At 41.1% G+C, this 20,256-nt stretch overlaps 1 protein-coding gene across 1 annotated transcript in view; it reads left to right on the forward strand.

The window, feature by feature from the left end:
* Positions 1 to 20,256, forward strand: part of PRTG (protogenin) — an 85,826-nt gene that overhangs the window by 45,458 nt on the left and 20,112 nt on the right. The window contains exons 12-13 of the mRNA XM_064389464.1: positions 18,762 to 18,857; positions 19,380 to 19,566. Coding sequence (XP_064245534.1) covers positions 18,762 to 18,857; positions 19,380 to 19,566 — 283 coding nt within the window. The remainder of the gene's footprint in view (positions 1 to 18,761; positions 18,858 to 19,379; positions 19,567 to 20,256) is intronic.

The following is a 20,256-nucleotide window of genomic DNA, read 5'->3' on the forward strand; positions in this document are numbered from 1 at the left end:
GTGGTCGCTATATTTACATTGTTACATAGTGGAAAGTGTGTAATAGCTCAGTAGGTGACCAGGACAAATATTATCATTTATTTCCACTGTTTACAGCTGGGTCAGTCTAGTGTTTACTCCTGCTGATTACATCCTTAAACTAAACCTCTTATCTGTCAATTCTCCTGATTGTGTGTAACAGCCTTGCTACTACTACTTATCAGCTAAAACATAAGGGATTTGCTGAGAGGGGAGGAGGAATTGGTCAAATTGCACAGGAATAAAACCAAAAGCCCTGGAAGTAAACTGGGCATGTTTAAAATCAGCTCACTGTGACCCCTTTCTCTTCCCCAGCCATGGCAGATTATGTATATTTGTAGTGAACAAGCCCGAGCTTTGCCTAGTCCTGCTGTGGTAGTGCTTCTGTGGCACCTCAATAAACAAGAGACACACATTCCTTGCTCCACAGTCATGAAAGACAGACCTGTCACCACTCTAAATGAGTATGTCTTCCAAATGCAGACATGGCATATCTGCATATCGTTTTTTCCTGGTTTTTTTTTTTCCTTTCAGGTTTTGAAAGTTAGATTATAGATTAGAAGAGAGAATGGAGGGACCTTTATTACCCTGTGACTTTTTTAGCTGTAAGATATCAAAGCAAATGCTTCTTTATAAGCTTTTACCTCTCTTATATAAGAACCATATTGCATTTTACAGGCTGTAAATGCACACAGAGAGATCAAACTGGGTTTTGTGTTTTGTTGTGATTTACAAACTGCTGCATCATGCTTTGTTTGCAGTGTATGGCAGTGCCAGTAATTTCTCCAGGGCTGTTTGTAGCAGAGAGCTCCCTTTAGGCTCAGATTTACCATCCATGCTTGTGGAAGAGCAGACTGAGTGGCAGAGGCAGGGAAGGCATCAGATCTCTGTGCTGTGTGGCATTGGTGCTGGTGTTCTTGTTGGTCTGTACTGGGGGAAGGAATAGCAGGAGGCTGCTCAGTGCAAACACCTGACACGAGGTGAGCAGACATTGCTTCCAGACTCACCCACTGGCTTCATGCCCTCCTTGGGGAGGAGAATACTGCACTGCTCTGCTTAGGTGAAAAATTGATTCATCAGGGGTGTAAATTGAATTCTTATTGGGCAAAACTGAAGCTGATGTTGAAGTCTGTGGCCCCTTGTTGGAGCTTGTTGGCCTGGCTTCCATTACATCAGCTGTGTCTTGGGCAAAGCTTTATTCAAGCACTGAGTGGGAATCCCAGATAAATATCAGCTTGTTCTGAGCGGATTTGCTGGGGAGTAGCCAGTTAACTGTCAGCTGCTAATGCTGCATGCCTTCTGTGCAGTTCAAGTGACACATCTGTAAAAAACTGTAATGCCTTCCTTCCTGTGTAGTTCTGCCATTATTTGTTCTGCATTGTGCAGTATTGCAGATTTGTATCATTATTGCATATTTTCACTTAAATGTTTGTTCTTAAAAAGATTGTTTTGTCCTCTATGTTTTTTGTCAGAATTTAAATTTACCTCTATTAAAGAAGTTGGATTTATGTTTTTTTAAACAACATCACAGTTACTTCTGCCCGTGTTTTTTTGGGGTTTTTTTTTGAAAGTAAATGTTATTTTCATACAGTTCATTTCTAGTGGAAAGCTTTAATTAATTTTTTATGTCTTTGCCAATTTTAAATTACATCATCAAACCTCTCTAGGTTACCAATTTAGTCAGTAATCAACTGCAGTAGGCACTGGAATACTGACACTTGCAACATCTGCATTAGCAGCATAACTTGTTTTGGTGTTGATTAAAATGTTATGTATGACAGACCCTTATGAAGAGGAATCACTGTGCTTTCTTTTACTTAACAACATAGTCATGGAATGGCTCTAAAACTTGTGGAAATACATTAATTTGTCAGCATGATAAGCACTTAATCTTGGGTCAGAAAGATGCATTCTTTCTCTCTTAGTTAAGATCTTTCATGAACAGGTAGATTGTGTTTTGAAAGGATTTTTATGTCCAAAATATTTTTATGTAACCTTCTGGAACATGCTCTGGTCCAGTTTGAACTGGATTATCTGGGAAAATAGCCCTGATACCCTCATTTAAACATGCCTTGACTTTCAGCTTCCCAAGCTAGTGGCCCTTTAAAGGGAAAGGACATGGCAAGGGAGTAGATCCTCAGTGCAGAATAAGCATTGAGTGTACTGTACTTAAAAATCAAAATCAGGAGTGCTAAGACAAGTTAAGCCCTGCTCTAAAGAGGTACTGTGAGCTGTCAGGATGGGGAAGTGTCATTGTTTGGGACAATGCCTCGTAGCAGTGTTAAAGGCAATAATGTAAAAATATGGGCTTTACAAAAAGATGTTTGCTGAGGCAGCAGGAGAGATTATGTTCCATAGGCCCATCCAGCAGCATGGGGGGTTTTGCCTATTTTTGAGACTTTTGCCTCTTTATCAACTGTCCCCATAACTGAGTTGGACACACGTTTTTCTCAGGGGATCAGATTAATTGTGTAACAACTCAAAGAACTGGAATCAAGGGTGCTTCAAAGTAGGAGGAGAAGATTTTTTTGCAGTCTGGAAATAGCTTGCTAGCCTGTAGTGAAGCAAAATGTGTTGTCTTCAGGGTATTCAAAGGTAAACTTCTCCGTGGTGGGAAAGCGATTAGAATCTTGCAGGAAATGCTCTCTGCTGCTCTGCGGTCTGGGGTAGGAATTCCACCATTTAGAGCTAAACCTGTGTGGGAATTCAGCTGGGAGATTGTGTCATGTTGATTGAGTAACAGTTAGGATGCATGCAAATAGTGTTGCATTGTTCATTTGCTGGAGCTGAAGGTTAAAATTTGCTTCCTGAAAGGACATATTGATCACTCCTTACAATAAGAAAGTAGTAAATAACTTTAAATCCAGAATCTCCAAATGTTTTTAAGTATTACAATGAATAAGTATGTTTTGATAGCTATAAAGTAAAAGTGACCACTAAATAAAGACTTCATTTCTTGAAACTGGAAATTAAGTTAAATGTATACCCCCTGTTTAAAGCTAAAAATGAGCAAGCAGATAATGATAGCAGGAATGGCCAGATAAGTGATAAAGTTTCTTAAACAAAACAACAAAATAAACCAAACAAAAGAACCCCAGAAATCTGAACTGCTATTTACATTCCTGCTGTACAATCCTTTTTAGATTTAAACAGAACTTTAAATATGGTGGGTGGTTTTTTCCCCCTCCTTTTTTTTCCTGGAATGAGAGGATTTGTCTCTGGGAGACAGCATTATTTAATTTGCTATTTATTGGACTTCATTAGTAAAATACTTAAGTCCTGGATTGCAAAGAAACTGCTCCTTGGAGAAAGCTTAGAGAAAACTCCTGTTATAGGAAATTAAATCAACATTGTCCATTAATCATACTGCATGTCAACCCCCAGACCTCTCTTGATTGTTCTTGGTGAATGTGAGGAACCATTAGATGTGTGAGGTCCTTAAAGGTCTGAGTAAGTCAAAGGGGAAGAGTTTAAAAAAATGCCACCATTAGCACATGAAAGAGACTTCAGAGTGGACAGAAGAAAACATTTGCTGTACAGGGCTAGTTACATTTCTTATTTTTTTTTCCTTTTTTATTTATTATTTTCTTCCGTTGTTAAACAACAATCCAGATGTTGTGATCCAAATGTTAATTTAATTAATCGTGAAGCTTTTTTTCGGGGTCATGTTACCAGTTGTAGTTGTATGGGAAAGGTAAGAATAGGGAATCTTTGTAATTTCTGTGTTAGTGATAAGCAAACACACTTTTAAAGCTGAGCTAATATGACTTCTGGTAGCTTGAGTCTTGAGTAACACCTTGGTTACATATTTGCCATGAAGGCATTATTGCTAACAGAAGCATTTTTTTAAATTTTGGGAAAAGATGCAATTGTGAAAAAGTGTATGTTTGTTTTTTCCAGGCTTCCTGAAGTCACACTTCTGTGGCAAATGAAGGGGGGGATGCAGGAAGTGGGGAAAAAAAACAATCTTGTGTTGGAAGAAGCCCCTCTTGCTGTAAAACATCTTTTCCAAACATGGGGTTTTAAGTTTTTTTGTTTGTTTTGTTGGTTTGGGTTTTTTTCCCTTTTGTTGTCTTTTTTGTTTGTTTTGTTTTTTGTTATTGCTTTGGGTTTGTTTTGTTGTTGTTGTTTTGTTTGTTTGGGGGTTTTTTTGGTTTTTTTTGTTTCTAATCTAGGAAATAGGTTTAGTATAAATAAAATTTGCATAAAAAGTGTATTTCAACATTTATGCTCACTTTCACAGCGGTTTTTTTTTCCTTTATCATACTCGAATATTGTACCCCTGTTCGAGCTGGTTGTCATTCCAAACAAAACCACAGCACGTGCTTGTAGAAACCAGGACAGGGAAATCATTCTGGTCCTCATTGGTAGGTCTGTGAAAGATTTGAGTTTTCTGCCTCTGGTGGCATCCAGTTGTGCATGCTGGGGGTCTTTGTACAACTGACACTTTTGTGTACTCAGACAAAGGAGGAGTATACAGAATCCTGTATGCAAATACACCTTGAAAATGTGGATTTTTTTAAAGGTAGTTGAACTGGAGATGTTTTAGGGTGGTAGGTAGGATGATGTGGGAGAAGAGAGAGACAAATGAGTAGATATTGCACTACTGTGCCTTTAGTCCATTACCAACTTGTCCCTTGTATATTCGAGGTGCAGGGAGGGCTGTGCTCACATCCTGCTGCCCAGCTCAGTGTGTGTGTCTGTATTTGCATGTGTATATAGACATTGCTGGGAGAAAAACAGGATATCTTTTTGATCCCCTTTGTCTTAGTCTAGCCCAGCACTTGTCCATCACAAGCATACCTCTCACTGTGTTAGTACTTTGTATTCATTGTTATTTCCATGATAATTTCTAGTGGCCCAATTTGGCTTTTTTCTCTCTTCATGTCTTGGCTGCCTTCTTACAGCTTCTCACCTGCCTTTATTTAATCTCTCATAGTTTCCCATCAGCCTGTGTTGCCGTGGTGACAATAACTTGCCTTAGAAGTCTATCTGTAGCACTCCCAGTTGTTCGTGCTGGAAAACTTTTCTCAGAGGTGGCTTGGGTGTATGAAGTCTGTGTATGTTTAAAGTCTGTGTGCTATCCAGGCAGAGCAGGCTGGCACACATGGGCTGTGTTTGATGTCACTGTCAGGCAGGGATGTTCATCCCTCTCCTCCAGAACTGACAGCCAGATCTTGGTTCTAAGCCAGTCAAATACCTGGAGAAAAGCACCAAGCACAGTCAAGTTGCAGGACAGAAAAGTGAGCTGCTCGGTGTGATTCAGAGTGCAGGCAGGAGAGCAGGGCACTCCAGCTGACCCAGCAGTGCCTACACCTCCCTCTTTCCCTTGAGCCTCCCTGTTGGAAGATCTGTCTCTCAAGGGTCATCTTCCCCCTTGCAGGAGCCTGGAGGAGTCTGCCAGTGGCACCTCAGAGCCTGTGCTGTCCCTTGTGTCCCTGTGCAGGGCAGCTCTGCCTGCAGCATCCACCTCAGGCAGTTATTCTTATTTCCACTTTTCTAATTATGCATGTTCATCTGTCTGTGCTAAGAGTACGTGCTGTATTCTTCCAGCAGTTTGTAAGCATTCCATGAGTTTCACAGGTGAGTGAGTGTTCAGTGTCCCATAGTACACACTGGGTACCTGGAACACAAGGAAGAGAAGGGGCATTTTCATGGACTGCTCAGGTACTGATGGTTTAAGCTGAGTGTGACAATGATATCCCTGCAGTCAGTGACAGAACTGAGCTGAGAGTGTCCAGCTTTCCAGCTTTGCATTCAGTCTATTAGATAACAGCTCCCCCTTGAGGGAAATGTCTTTTGTTAATAAACTCATAGCTCTGGGATCAGTGGAGTTTTTTGGGTAGGTTTGAGGGTCACAGTTTCACCAGGCTGATAAAACAAAGCAGACTCGTGGTGGCTGTGCTGAGTCCTGAGCAGCTGCCAGGGCTCCCTCTGCTGCCTTGGGATGTTCTTCAGCTCTCAGAATTCATCCAGGTGCAACTCAGAGCACAGTAAGGTAGCAAAAGGTGGCACTTTTGGAAGAAAACACCCCACATTTCTTGTGTGCTCTGTGAATCCGTGCTGCTGCTCTCTGTGCTTGCACGCTGGTGACACTTGTGTCGGGGCACAGGGGTGGGTGGGAAGTGGCAGAGGAAGGCAGTGGCAGCAGGGAGTGCTGAAGGGTGAGGGGAGCAGGCTGGCTTCTTTCAGCAGCAGCACAGCTAATGCTGCTTTAAAATGCTCATCAAACTGCAGGCTCAACAGAGCATTTGTAAAACTGAATTGATGATGGGAAACCCTTTCAATTGTACAGAGGGAGATAGCTAGCTAAGAGTTAAGTAGCTGTGTGTTTATTTTACTTAAGCAATCAATCAGTCAGACTGCTTTCCACTTCCTAAGTGTTGTATAAACTTCATATGCAGAGGGATTACATCAAGATAATGTTCTTCTCCTTTTTTCAATCAAGATATTGATATAGGTTGAATTTAAATCTTGAATGCATTAGAAAAGTTAACAAAAATAACTTTCATTATTAATTGTATCCTACTTGTTTGCTCTGTACCTTTCAGTTTGTTAATACAATGCTTGACAGGTATTAAATGCTTGTCCTTCACAAAGCTATTAAATAATACAGTAGGTAAGGCAGAAGATTTACATTGTAACTTGTCTGTAGTCAAACATCTGGACAACAGTAGCATTGCTTCCTATGAAAAGTGATTTTGTGTATGAAAAAGAAAAGTTAAACATTTTGAAGGAAAAATTTAAACCAGAACCAATTCCCCTGTATATAATTGTGGAAAATACTTTACAGATAAAAAAACTTCCTAGAAGAAAAGGACACTGTAATTTAAATCTGCTGCATTTTCTGCAGAGGTATACTTTCTTTCCTACGTTGTTATTGTTATCCTTTAAAATGCAATAGTTTTTACCTGTAGTAAATACTATCTATATTAAAAACATGTTATGTTGTAACCCATTTCCATGTGGGGAAAGATACACTTTTGTCTTTATGAAATACCATGAAGTGTAAAATAAATAGTAGAAGCTGTGTTGTCAGCCAGAAGAGTGAAAGATTTTCAGAAGTTTGAGGAAGCCTGAAATCTTTTAGGCTGCTCTTCTTCTTTAGATGCTTCTTTGTGTGGACATTCAGCATCTTTGTAGAAGGGTACTCAGGCCACAGTTCACTGAGTAAAGGATTTGAGCTCCTGAGAATATTAGGCCCAAATTCAGATTGCACATGTTGGCCTCTTTTACACCACCTGCAAGATTTGTCTGTGGTACTTTCAAGAGTTGGTGTTTCAGAATCTTGGTCTTAATTAAATAGTCTTCAAATAAACCATTAACATATATTTAACTAAAGGCAACAACATCATTAACTTGCACAGCTGCTGCCACTAATATAGACTGAGTAATCCTCCTGATAAATTATCTTAGAAGAGCAGAGTCTTGGCCTGGAAGGAGATAAACACAAGATGTCATTGAAATACTGTTTTGGGAGAAATCAATGTGGAGATGAAAAGTTATTATAATTTTTACAGAGAAGCAGGTTGTCCTGGCCTTCTAGATGGGTATTTTCAGCATACTGAAAGCACTTAAAAATGAGTGTAAGCATGTAGTATATCAGGCTTCATTGCCTGCTGACAAGCTGTCACTTACTGTGTTCTTTTAATAAATGTTTCTGTGCAAATTCATAGCACAAAACTCATTATGAATAGCTTCTGTCATTGTGCCATTGGATGTAACAGTGGTGAATATTAGAGCCAAGGATGTTATAGGGTCTTGGATATTTCTATTGTCATTACAACTGCAAATTTTCTTTAGGGCATGTTTTAGAAGTTTGGGATATGCTGTATGAAAATGTAAAGGGTAAAAATAATACTGCTGTGCCAAACCATTAGGGAGATGGTTCAGCATAATCTAAATGCAATTAAAATGAATACCCTTCCTAAATGTCAAAGATAGGCAACCAGTCAGAGCCAGTGAAGGGAATGAGACCTCTAAGAAGACAGGGAGGGAAAAGTAACAGACATGTTCATGTATGGGAGAGATGCTGCAATGCATTTCACAGCTGAGGAAACAGAGCCCTGTGTCCTCAGGCCATCACACTTCAGGTGGAATTACGTGCTGAGCTAAGGCAATTGGGATGAACTCTTTACAAGTACTGTTAGCTGTCTTCCCTGCCTCGTGCTTTCCTAATGTGTAATTGGAAAATATTTAGCATTATATGATGGATTTTCAATGAATAATTTGTATTAAAAATAGTGTAGAAGAGAAGGCGCAATGCCGCCCCTTTTGTAATTGTGGGGTTTTTTAAATGCATCTGGATTTAACTTCACCAAATTAAGTATGAGTGTTGTAATATTAGCAGTAAATGTATCAGTCTAGCTGGCAGCTCATGACAAATGGGCCAGTTTAGGAATTTCACTATAAAATCTGTCAGCTGTCTAGGTTAGTTTGCTCCCTTTCTCCTGTATTTAACCAATGAGTGCCAGCTTTTGAGCTTCCCTGAGAGGCTGCTTTATTTACATCTGCAGACAGTCTGCATGCTGACAGTTCAGTGCCACACAGCCGTGCATGCCCCCAAGCCTGTGAGTGCAGGTGGTGTCCGTGTGTCCTGCAGGGTCCCTTGGCTGCCTGGTGTCCCTGCAGTGGAGGGAGCCCTGTGTGAGCAGCGCAGGGCCTGTGACACCTGCAATAACAGAACATCCTGCTGAAGGTGGGGCCCTAATTGTAGATGCAGCTGGATAGAGCCCATGCAGCCAAAATTTGCTTAAGAAAAATACAGTGGTGGTTTCCCCTCGCATGTATCTTGTTTGTTTTCCTGTCACAATGGACTTGTTTGACACCTAACAAGTGAAATGTGTTTTAGTGCAATTCTTTGTTACCCTCTGAAGGAGAAAGAGCCAGACAGATTTTTAGTTGCCCTGCCTGAAACTTATGCATCTTGCAGTCATGCTTGCAACAGCACAGATCTTAAAGCTTGAGATCTGAGTCACCAGACCACAGATGTTTTTGCAATGAAACCGTGCACCTCCTACAAAGTCACTGTGGTGCAAGTAATGATAGATAGTGTTTTCATTTTGCTGCACAAAAGGGTCAAAATGGCACGGGGAGTCCATGACAGACCAGCAGAAAATGTTGGTTCTGAAAGAAAATTTATATCATAGCTCCAGGGGAAAGTTTGGGGGCTGTGAACAGATTGCCTTTGTCATTGTGTGCAAATGTGTTGTTTGTAAGGTGATGCTGGATGTCAGGCAGCCAGTGCATATGTATGATAGATCTTGGTAACTAAACAAATGTTAAAACAAATTTGGTAAAGGGCTTATTGAATTGTGTTTAGGTGTATATTCTGGAAGCATTCCTCTTAGCATGAAGGCCAGGCAAATTGTCTGAACATTCTTTCTATCTGCAACCCAGAAATGTCGGTCTCTATTTGGAGATCATCTTTTCAGCAGCCTCTTGCATCTTACAGAAAAGACCTTTTAGAGCATGCTCCTGTTTTGTAGCAGCATTTCTGTGTGGGGTGTTTCTTTCCCCTTTTCCTGAGCCACTGTAGTGATATTTTATTCACTGCCAGTGTTCCGTCACTTGTGCAGGGCTCACTGCTGTGTGTAAGGGAACCTGTTGTGTGGGGTGGCACATCCTGTTTGGATCACTGCATGAATTCTCAGTGGACATGTGTGTGTTAGTAACTGGGTAATTACAGCTCTGCTGGCTCCTTCGGACACTCTCCCTCCCCCCTCACCCTCCCTTTCTTCTTGCAGAGATGGCCTCTCTACATAATTCCATTAAAGTGATTGTGCTCGGAGGGGTGGACTCAGGGGCAGTGCTCTCATCTTTCAAAGCAGCACCAATGAGCTATGTGCTTTCCACTGGGCAGCAACAAAAGAAAAGGTCTCTTAGAAGAAAAGAAGAGCACAAAAGATCAAAATTAGGTGTTTGTCCAGGCCTCTGGTATTGCTTTCAAGTTAGCTTTTGAGGGCTCACTTTGAAAACGGTGAGCCAGGCTAGTTAACATAAGGATGTCTGCTGGTTTAGAGAGCATTGTTAGAATAATACTGGAAGAGAGCTTTTTGCTTGTGCAATTGAACAGTTCCCTGAAATGCAGCAGAAACAGGGGGACTGATGGCAGACCTTACAGGCATGGTGGGAATGTCCTACACCCGTGAGGAAATAGAGAAAATTTAAAATCCTTGAGATTTGCTTCACTTATTTTAAAAATATTAGAGGGCTTTAGATAGTTCTTATTTCTGTGGGCCCAGAGGCTGAGTGCTGGGAGCTCAGCCTGCCCTGCCAGCCCTCCCCCAGCAGTTCTGTGTGGAGCTGCTATTGCTGGTGGTGGGCAGAGGAGAGGTGATGTTTTTACTGCAAGGGGGTGTGAGGTGTTGTTTGTCCTGGGGCCCTCTGAGGGATAGCACCAAGCTACAAAAGGGATACAGACCCTTTTCAGATTTAGACAAATAAGCGAGAGCCATCCAAAGCCCTGGAAAGCCAGACTGTTTAGCTGGATCAATTCACATGTGTCATATGTTCCAGTTTCTACCAAAATAAACTTTTACAATGTCGTACAAAGAACAAATTGCTTAGTTTCTACTTCAGTTATTTGGTTTGCAAAGGAAAACATGAGTATTACAGACAGTCTTTGTTCTATCTAAATGTTTAAAGCTACCTTTAAATTGAAAAAGAAGTCACGGCATATACAATATTGGTAATTTGTAACTACGCAAACTATTTTAATGTGATATTAAAAGGTTGTTATTTAAAATTTGATCAGTTCAAATTGTGCAACCAATTGCAATTCCAATTAACTTAAAAGAAATTAAATATTATTTGAAGCTAGTAATAATGCTTAGAAATTGCATGTCCACAGCTCCAACAAGTTTTTAAAAACTGGAACAGAACATGGTTGCTTAACTGTGTTTAATTGTTTAATGATATGTATAAATAAGGTAAAAGAGCATTTTTTAGAAAAGTGAAATAAAATCCAGTACTGAAGATCTCAGAGGGAATACCTGCTTTGGAGAAGAACAGACCCGAGTCTGTGTCATCCTCCTGCCTCCCAGCTCTGTTTCTGTTTGCCTTGATGCGCTTCTCTCTGTCCTTTTCCTCTGCTACATTCAAAATGTATTTGCTTATTTTCCTAATAAGTTTCTGCTGTATTTACATTACTTTGCTTCAAAAGTACATTTTTAAGGATAGTATTTCTCAGTGCTCTTCCTTTCCCACCCTTCCCCCTTAATAATTCCCCTGGACCTCTGTTGCTTGGAGCAGACTTTGGCTCGCCCCAGATTCGGTGTCAAAGGCCGTGACCCCATGTCAGAGCAGCCCATGCTGCTGGCCTCTTCTTTGAATAATTATCTGCACTTTATTGTGTTCAGGGGATGGGCTTGGGGGCAGCACAGTCACCCTGGCAAGCCAGACCAATGAGCTCTCCAGCCAGACCACTACCCAACAATGGACCTGTAGGTTACACAAAAAAATCCAGCAGCACAAAAGATTAAATTAAAAATGGACATTTGGACACTGAAGTTTCGTGCTTAGAACAACTATTTTTTCAGTCTGCTGTGGGTTTGATACTTGCAACTGAAAGGAAAAAAATATTATTTTAAATTTTGTGTGCAAGCTAGAATAAAGTTGAAATATTTTCTTATCTCCTTCCCTAACTGTTAGAATTGCCATACTGGCTGTAGTTTAAGAAGTTGTTTCTAGGTTTTTAGTCACTGAACTCAGCTTAAAACATCAAGACACCAAGCCTTTTTTTTTCTCTAGAAATTTAGTGCTGTACCAATTATTTTATAAACAAGAGCCCCCAGTAATTTAATTTCTATCAATATTTTCCTTTTAAGTTTCTGAGAACAAGGATGTTCAAAACAGGCACGAAAGTGTGTTCCAACAGTAAATGATAGTAAAATGTCCATTTTCTTTCATCTTCCCTATCTTTTCCTCCCTGCAAAGAGGACTTAAAATGTCTAAAATCCAGATTGTGGGGTGCTGTCTCTTCTTATCAGGATTGAATGAAAGGCTGCTGGAGGTGGACTCACTGTTCTGGAGGGGTGGAAAAAAAAAAAAAGTTCTTTCATGGTCTGACCTCGGATTCTTTCTTAATTTTATCTAGCCCTGACCTGTTGGCTCTGCTCTGGCTCCTTTCAAGGCCTTCAGAGCTTCACAAACATGCAGCAGCTGAAAGAAACAATGACAGGGCTTTTAGGGGCTGCAATATTACACTCTCTTGTAACCTTGGCTAAGTAGCCTGTAAACAGATGCTTTCTCTGAAGCATTTGCCAAAAAGCCAAAATTTTGGCTGTGTTGATGTCAGCAAACACTTTTTAGCACTTGTGGTTTAGGACTCCTGATTTTATATTCAGTATAAGCTTCAGCTGAATGAGCAGTAACCCAGAGTGTGCCTCGTGTGTGCAATCTATAAAAAACTTGCTGTTACAGGTTTTATACTTATCTTTAATACTGTAAATTTACCTAGGACAGAAGAATCATATGAATACAAATTATCAAAATCTGAATGGGATAAACTGGTTTGAAGACAGTGTTAATATGCAATCAGGACATTTGTATTTCTCTGTATTCTTTTGAGAAGGGAGGATGGAACTATACATTGATTAGGATTTTTCATTGACTGTGTTGTTAGTGTCATGCTGCTTTAGTCTTAGAAAGTTTTAAAAATGTATTACAATATTGAAAATGGAGGGCTTTTTTCCTGTGAATGTGGAAGTTACTTTATTTTTCTCAGTAACTTTTTCTAAAAGTTTAGTCTGTGCAATCTTGGTAATTTAAGAACGAGGTGGCTGCATTATAAAGTGCTTCCCCAGCTGCAAAGTGATTAGAAGCACGTTTCTTCTTTTTAGTGGTTTAAGTGCAAACACAGGCATTTAATCTTGGGTGCCTCCCGTTTTCCCAGCTGTGTCCAGTGGAAGTGCATGAGGACACCACCTGGCTGCCGTGAGCTGTAGCTCTGCCAGATGGAGTGAGCCTTCCCTCCCCATGCCACCTTTGTCACTTGGGAATGGCTTCAAAGCAGAGAACCTCGAGTTGCCTCTGCCTACCACTGTGTACATATTTACTGCACCATTTCTACTATCCCAGGCTTTGAAAACTAGGCTCTGAATGTTGAATATATGTTTAACCAACAAATAGACATGGTTTGAATATACTAAAATCTTAAGTGTTGGGAAATAAAATGGGAGTATCTGAATATGAATACTTCTGACTGGCAGCTGTTTTGCAGTTGCAAGTTTTCCCCTTCCTGAAAGAGAGATGGAAGATTTACATAGGAGCAAGGCTGATGGCAGGAGTAAATACTGAATAATTTCAAGCTGGTGCAATAAAATGTACATGTTCCAATGAAGTGTAGAGCAACAGACCTGCTAATCAGTCAAGTCTCAATTCTTTGTGATATTTTTGCAGTTTCTCTGTTTCTCACATCCAGACAGATAAATAGCTGTGGTTTTCCCTCCATGCTGGGAAATGAAATGAGTTGTCACCAAACCAGGTTGGAACATCTGAGTGCACTGTAGAATTTTTTAAAGAATCTGTATCTGCTATGACCTTCCTGTCTGCTTTCTGACAAACTGAATATAATCTCTAAGATTATATATCAGAGATGGAGTAAGGCAGTAAAATACACCAATAAATCATTGTCATCTGAATTCTTACTGAAATTCAGCTACTGCAGTGTTTAAAGCTTTTCCAAGTTACAATCCATGTTTTAAATTATAGTTCAACTTATTTTTTTTTTTGCTCATACTTGCAGTACTTAACTTTGCTCTAGTTTGACTCTGAGGTGTAGAACCCATTCGTAGACTCACAAAATGAAGGCAAGGCTCCCCCATGTGTCTCTCTGCTGAAAGACCTACCATGGCTGGTTCTGCAGGACTCACTGCAAATTTGTATGGGAGAGTGAATGACAGGATATGGGGGTCCAGAGGAATATCACCAGGGAGCACTGCCCTACCTACAACAACTGCCATGGGAAGATGAGGCTGATCCAACATAAATTGCAAACCAGTGATTTTTGGGACAGTATCTATTTGGATATTTCAAGCTAATCAAAAGAAGGTATAGACAGAAGACATAAGATACTTCTTCCTACTTTTATTTTATAGGAATATTGTTACCAGAAGCAAGATTTGTGCCTCTGATGGAAGTGTTATTCATGTGTTCCTAATGCCGATAGTTTTTGTTACACAAAAAAGTGTGTGCAGCAGATCCCTTGAACTGTGTGAAGCTACTCCAACCTATCACATCCCCTCTGTGATGTCTTTTAAGTCAATCTCTGTGTGATCCAGAGACACTCTTGTAATAAAATTTATGAATTGGCTTTAGTGTGTTACTGTCAGCATCAATGCCAACCCCCTGAGTTGTACAGTGTACATTTTTTATCCTTTCCACCAGCTGATTTAAGTAATAACAATAAAAAATGCCTATTAAAGACCTCTAGGTGCTGTGACAATTTTAACACAATCTAATTCCAACAGCATAAAAACCCCCAAATGATATTTAAAAGAAACAAATTAACATTAAAAAATTCTGCCAGTTGGTAAATTGGCTGAATTGTTCCTGATCACCTTAGGAGTGGGAACAAGACTTCAACCTCTACACAAATGCTGACAATTGCAAGAGAATTAATTGAAACAATTCAGTGTTACCAGTTATTTAGAGAAATTTTGAAAATGCAAGGAGGAAATCTTGATGTGTGTTTTTTTTTACTCAAGCTGAATTTATGTTGAGCAGGCTGAGTAAATCAGTGCACCTGCTTTGCTCCTGAAGAGCTGGGATTTTCTGTGGAGGGACGTGTTCCTCCTGGGTCTGTTAGGAGCAGGGCTGTTTCCTCCAAGCCTCCTGTGCACGGATGGTACACACTGGATTGGAGACTGTCAGTCCCCAGGTGGCCATGCTATCCCCAGTCTTTTATCAATGATTTATGTCATTTATGTGTAAACTACTCAAGATACCTGTGCTGGTTAAAGATAAAGCCCCTGAAGTTTGTTTTCTCTCTACGGATGTGCCTGGCTTTGAGTGTTTGATCCAGCTGATGAAGTGTGAGATGAAAGTGTTTGTGCCAGGTGTGTGTTGGGATTGCCACTGAGGAATAAATCATATCATCAGCCTGAAAATGAAATGTAAAATTGTAAAAAATATTCCAAATGAAGGCTACTTCAGATGAAAGATATTTCCCACCACCTCATAAAACAAATAATGAGCAAATAAGTGCTGGAACTGAGGCAGGGCTTTGGCAAAGCTTTGGTTACTGTGTTTGGTACATGGTGAAAACTATCAACGTGGATCTGCATCTTGGTGGTGTTTGGATCTGATCTTTCCTTTATGTGTGTACTCTGTAAGTTTCACATCAGTTTCTATTGCTGCTCAGTACACTGCCTTTAATTCTTTTAGGTGACTGTAGCATTGGGCATTCCTAGGCCAGTGCATCACATACTCCTCCGTCATCACATGCTATTTCAGTTCTAGAAATCAGCAGATGGGTTTAACCATTAGGGTTTAACCGACCCTAATGCATGACAACTTAAAAATTCTGACATTGCTTTTGGCTTGAAATGGTCCTGCTATCAATTAAACCATGATATGAAGTGGAAATAACCCTGTTTTTCAGATGGTGTGGACTAGTTGGGAGATTTCACTTTTAAAAAGGTTTTTCCATATAAAGATAATTCTGCTTGAAACTTTTTGTGTTATACAGGAGTAAGAAGAATAGCATTCAAGATTGTGTTTCTTCTACATGTAAAGTGTTAAGGATACATAAAGTAAGAATTTAAAAATGTGCTTTTTTCAAAGACATTTGAAAATTTTTTTGTGGGAGTTAGATTTTTTTTCCCTTTCTTCCACATCCCATTATTCTTCCTTTTCTCCTCAATCAAGTGTTAATGAGGAATTCAGTTAAAAAAAAATGTGGTGAGGATAAACAGACCTCACAGGCTCCTCATTCAGCTCAGCAGGGCACTAGAGCTCGGCTATCCCTCATTTCACAGCGAAGATGATCAGTTCTGGGTGAGCACTTTCAAAGGGCAGGGAGTTTTTGAAGGTGCTGGGCAGGATGATGGATGGATGGCCGTGCCTGTCAGGCTGTGTCCTGCGGAAATGCGCGGGGGCAGCGGGCGGCGGGGCAGGAGCCGCGGCCGGAGGGCTCCGGGCGGCTCCGGGGAGCTCAGCCCTGCCCGGCCCCGGGCTCTGCCCCAGTCCCGGGCTCTGCCCCATCCCCGGGCTCTGCCCCATCCCCGGGCTCTGCCCCATCCCCGGGCTCTGCCCCATCCCCGGGCTCTGCCCATCCCGGGGCTCTGCCCCATCCCCGGGCTCTGCTCCGGGCTCTGCCCCATCCCCGGGCTCTGCCCCATCCCCGGGCTCTGCCCCATCCCGGGGCTCTGTCCCAGTCCCGGGCTCTGCCCATCCCCGGGCTCTGCCCCATCCCCGGGCTCTGCCCCATCCCCGGGCTCTGTCCCAGTCCCGGGCTCTGCCCATCCCGGGCTGTGCTGAGCACGGCTGGCACAGGGCATTTGTTAACAGCAGCCTCCGGAGCGTGGTCCCAGCGAGGCGTTAAAGGTGTCCTGGTGATCTCTGATTTAAATTCTGGCTCTGTTTTGAATCCCTGGTTGTGCCCTAATGTGTGTGTTCCTGCCGCAGGCTGAGACCTGGGAAGGTGTTTTTGCTTTTGTGACATGCATGCTGTAATATTCCTCAGCAAGGCACCCGTGATTTTGGTGTATTCAAATCACTTGGGACTCTTGAAAAATTTTTATCATTTAACCTTTTGGTTGGGCCTAGTGTTCTTAAATTCACCTTGCATTTTGACTATTTTTTAAAAAATATTGCTATTTTTTACATATGACATCTTACTAGTTTTATGAATTTTCAATATTAGAATTCCATATTTTCTTTTATCACATGCTTAAGATTATTCTGTGTGTTTGTATCCATCTCCTTTTTTTCTGATTTGTAATTTGTTGCCTAGGAACAACTGATGTCATCTGTTGTAAAAGTGCTATTGTAAAGTGGAAAAAACCTTCAAAGCAAATCAGAATTTTACTCTAGTTTAAAAAACCATGGTTTTTTTTCTTTATTTTCTTCTACATTTTATTATTTACATTGTCTGCTTGTGATGTTAAAGTCTTCAAAACATGGGAATGGCCTCTTCTTGCCTATTCTACCATCAAGGTTAAACACATCAAAGAAATACTTCAAATATAATAATCCAAATACAGGAGCCCTTTTGCTTTTGCACCTATATTTGGCTTTTGGTAAAATGACCTTTCAAAAAAACCATAAAATACATAGAGATGTTAACTCTACCTGGTGATATCTCATTTACACCTGGTATGGGTAACTACAGCACAAAAAGTATCTATTGAAAAATAATACTGAAAGATTTTATAAAGGGCGTTACTAGGAATTTACTCTGCCGCCTTTACAGAAGAATCCAACCATTTTGTTCAGATGGTGTTGCTGGTGCAGTGACTGCAGAGGGAGCCAACGATCTGATGGAAACAACAGTCCTGTTCCTGGTTGAGAAATGTCAGGACTTTGTGTTCCTGTTTATTTCATGAGAGGCCACATCAAACCTCAGCTGAAAGGAGAAAGGAAAGAGTTTATTTTGAGAAAGGAATATTATGGTATCTTAGAGCAAGGAAAAAAGACATGAGCAAGATCAACAAAGTTACATAACATCTGAAACTTCTGAAAATCTTAATTAAAAGAAATAGGTTCATGTCATCAGAAAATGAGAATATCCCAGTGCCTGCATTAGTACTGGGGTGAAGTTTAGCTCACATGAATTGGCAGCAAATGCTGCCCCCCTGCAAATCATTGTTGTGTGCAAGGGGCTGGTTGCAAATGCAGTTGCAGGGGAGTAGCTGCAGGAAGCAGAGCAGCATCCCTGGTACCTGCACTCCTCCTGTGGGTGCCCCATCCCATCACCACTTAGAGAGCTCCAGGGCCTTTCCCTCATTCCTCTGCAGCAATTTTTCACTTGGATCAAGGCCAGCATGTCATCAACAGAACAAAAGCAGCAAACTGAGATGCGGCCACCCAAAGGTGTGGGCAGAGAAAGGGAATGGGGAGATCCTTCCAGCTTGGAATGATGACCCTCTAGGACTGCCAGAACCAGCTCTCAAGAAAACATATGGAGGCAGAATCTCCTAGTCAAAGCATTATTAACAATGCCTGTTGTTTCACTGTTTATCTTCTTCAGAGCCTTCAGAACCAAAACATTTCCCATTTCTTTGCTGGGTGCTGTCTTGCCATTGCTTTGACTGCCCTGCTTCCTTGCAAATTGTGTGTCCAGAAACAAAAGTTGGTCTCTGTACCTCCTGCTGTTTGTTTTAACAAATCTTTATTAAAGGTCTGAAAACAACATGCTGAATGTACAATTAAACCTAGCTCTGTAGCTGTGAAGGTGTGCCTTTGTTACAAATAGAAATGTGGTATTTGTCCTACTCCAATTGATTCTGTTACAAACCTTTGCTTTAGGCTATTGGAAGTGAGACTGGGAGATAACTGACTGTTTCTGAGCAAAGAACTGGGGAAATTTGAAGGGCTGGAGAGAAAGACAGGCTTCCAGGCATCCAGCCTGTCCATCAGTCCACTGCTCGTAGCAAACAAGTTTTGAAACAAACTTTCAGGAGCATCAATTTGCCTCATTATCTGTAGAAGTCCAAATACCTTTTTTTTTTTTTTTTTTTTTTTTTTTTTTTTTTTTTTTTTTTTGCTTGAGCTTAATTATTCCTTTACTCTTTCTGCAGATCCTAGAAGAAAGTATCACGTAAGGCTGCTGGCATATAACAATATGGAAGAAGGTTATCAGGCTGATCAAACAGTTAGCACTCCAGGATGTGTCTGTAAGTGTTGTAGATGCATGATGAATTTATTGAGAGCTGGGGTATTTCAGGGTCCCAGCAGCTCTGTGTTTTTAACTTTTAAATAATAAATTCATTCTGTGTAAAACAGCGAACAAGAGAGATCATATCAGTGACAAATATTGTCTTAGTCATCCTGCAACTGAGACAGAGTCCTGTGTTCATGAAACATAGCTGAAGAAAGAAGACAGCCCAAGCACATTTCCTTCCTTGCTGAACTATCTGCATCATCTAACATTATGTATCTGTATCTTATGAGAGATTTATCTCTTTTTCTTGTCTCTGCTGATAGTTTTGACTTCATTTTTGAATAAACAAATGATATAGGACATGTATTGGGTTAGGAGGGGTCTCTAATAGCTTTAACCAGATTCCTGGGTCTGGATACCAGGTAGTGCTGGGTCAGGGAATATTTGTATCTGAACTGTGGGTTCAGACCTGTTCATGAAGCCAGCATCTGCACACAGTGCTGTTGTTAACTCCTGCTCTGTTTTGTTTGAAAAGCTGTCCGTGACCGCATGGTGCCGCCGCCGCCGCCTCCTCACCACCTCTATGCCAAAGCCAACACCTCCTCATCCATCTACCTGCACTGGGGCAAGCCTGCCTTCACCTCTGCCCAGCTCATCAACTACACCGTGCGCTGCAACCCCGTGGGGCTGCAGAATGCCTCCCTGGTTCTCTACCTGCAGACGTGAGTGCAGCTGGGGGGACTCTTGCATTGCCAGTTCCACGTCCTTCCCACTCACTTCCTACTCTTCCTGCTCTCTTCTAATTTTCTTTCACTAGGAACAACTTTTATTTCCCTCAGACTGTGTGTTTTGCCCATTGACTGGTAGAGGTTTTTTAAGATCGATTCATCGTTCTCTCCCAGTGATCCTTGTGTTGGGTCATTGGGCTAGCTCTTTGATTGTTTAATGTCTTTTTAGCTGTCTAGGTTGAATTTAATTCTAAGCTCTTTTTCAACTATACAAATGACCATACCTATTTTATAGGTAGTCTGGGCAAAGATGGGACTTAGTCTAGTGTCTGATTTTAAGACCGAAAATGAGAATTTTTGAGGGGTTGAGCATTTCATTGTGGGAATGCCAGGTTCCTGAGTGTGTGGCGCCCTGCCAGGGGAAAGCTGAGTAGGATTGCTTGCTCTGCAGAGAAGCAATGTGTGAAGCACAGCATGGCTGAACAGGGAAGGGAGCCTGCCTTGGGCTGCTGTTCAGCCTCTGTCCAGGTGGTGTGGGAGCAGAACACTTTGCTCTGTGCTCAGGGTCATGGGGCTGGTGAGGGAATCCATGTGTGTAGCTCCCTCAGAACTAAAGTTTACTCAAGCCTCTAAATAAGAAAAATTCTGTCTTAAAGGATAAATAGTTTCCATCCTTATATTCAT

Source organism: Passer domesticus, chromosome 14 (genome assembly GCF_036417665.1).
Source record: "Passer domesticus isolate bPasDom1 chromosome 14, bPasDom1.hap1, whole genome shotgun sequence".
NCBI lineage: Eukaryota > Metazoa > Chordata > Aves > Passeriformes > Passeridae > Passer > Passer domesticus.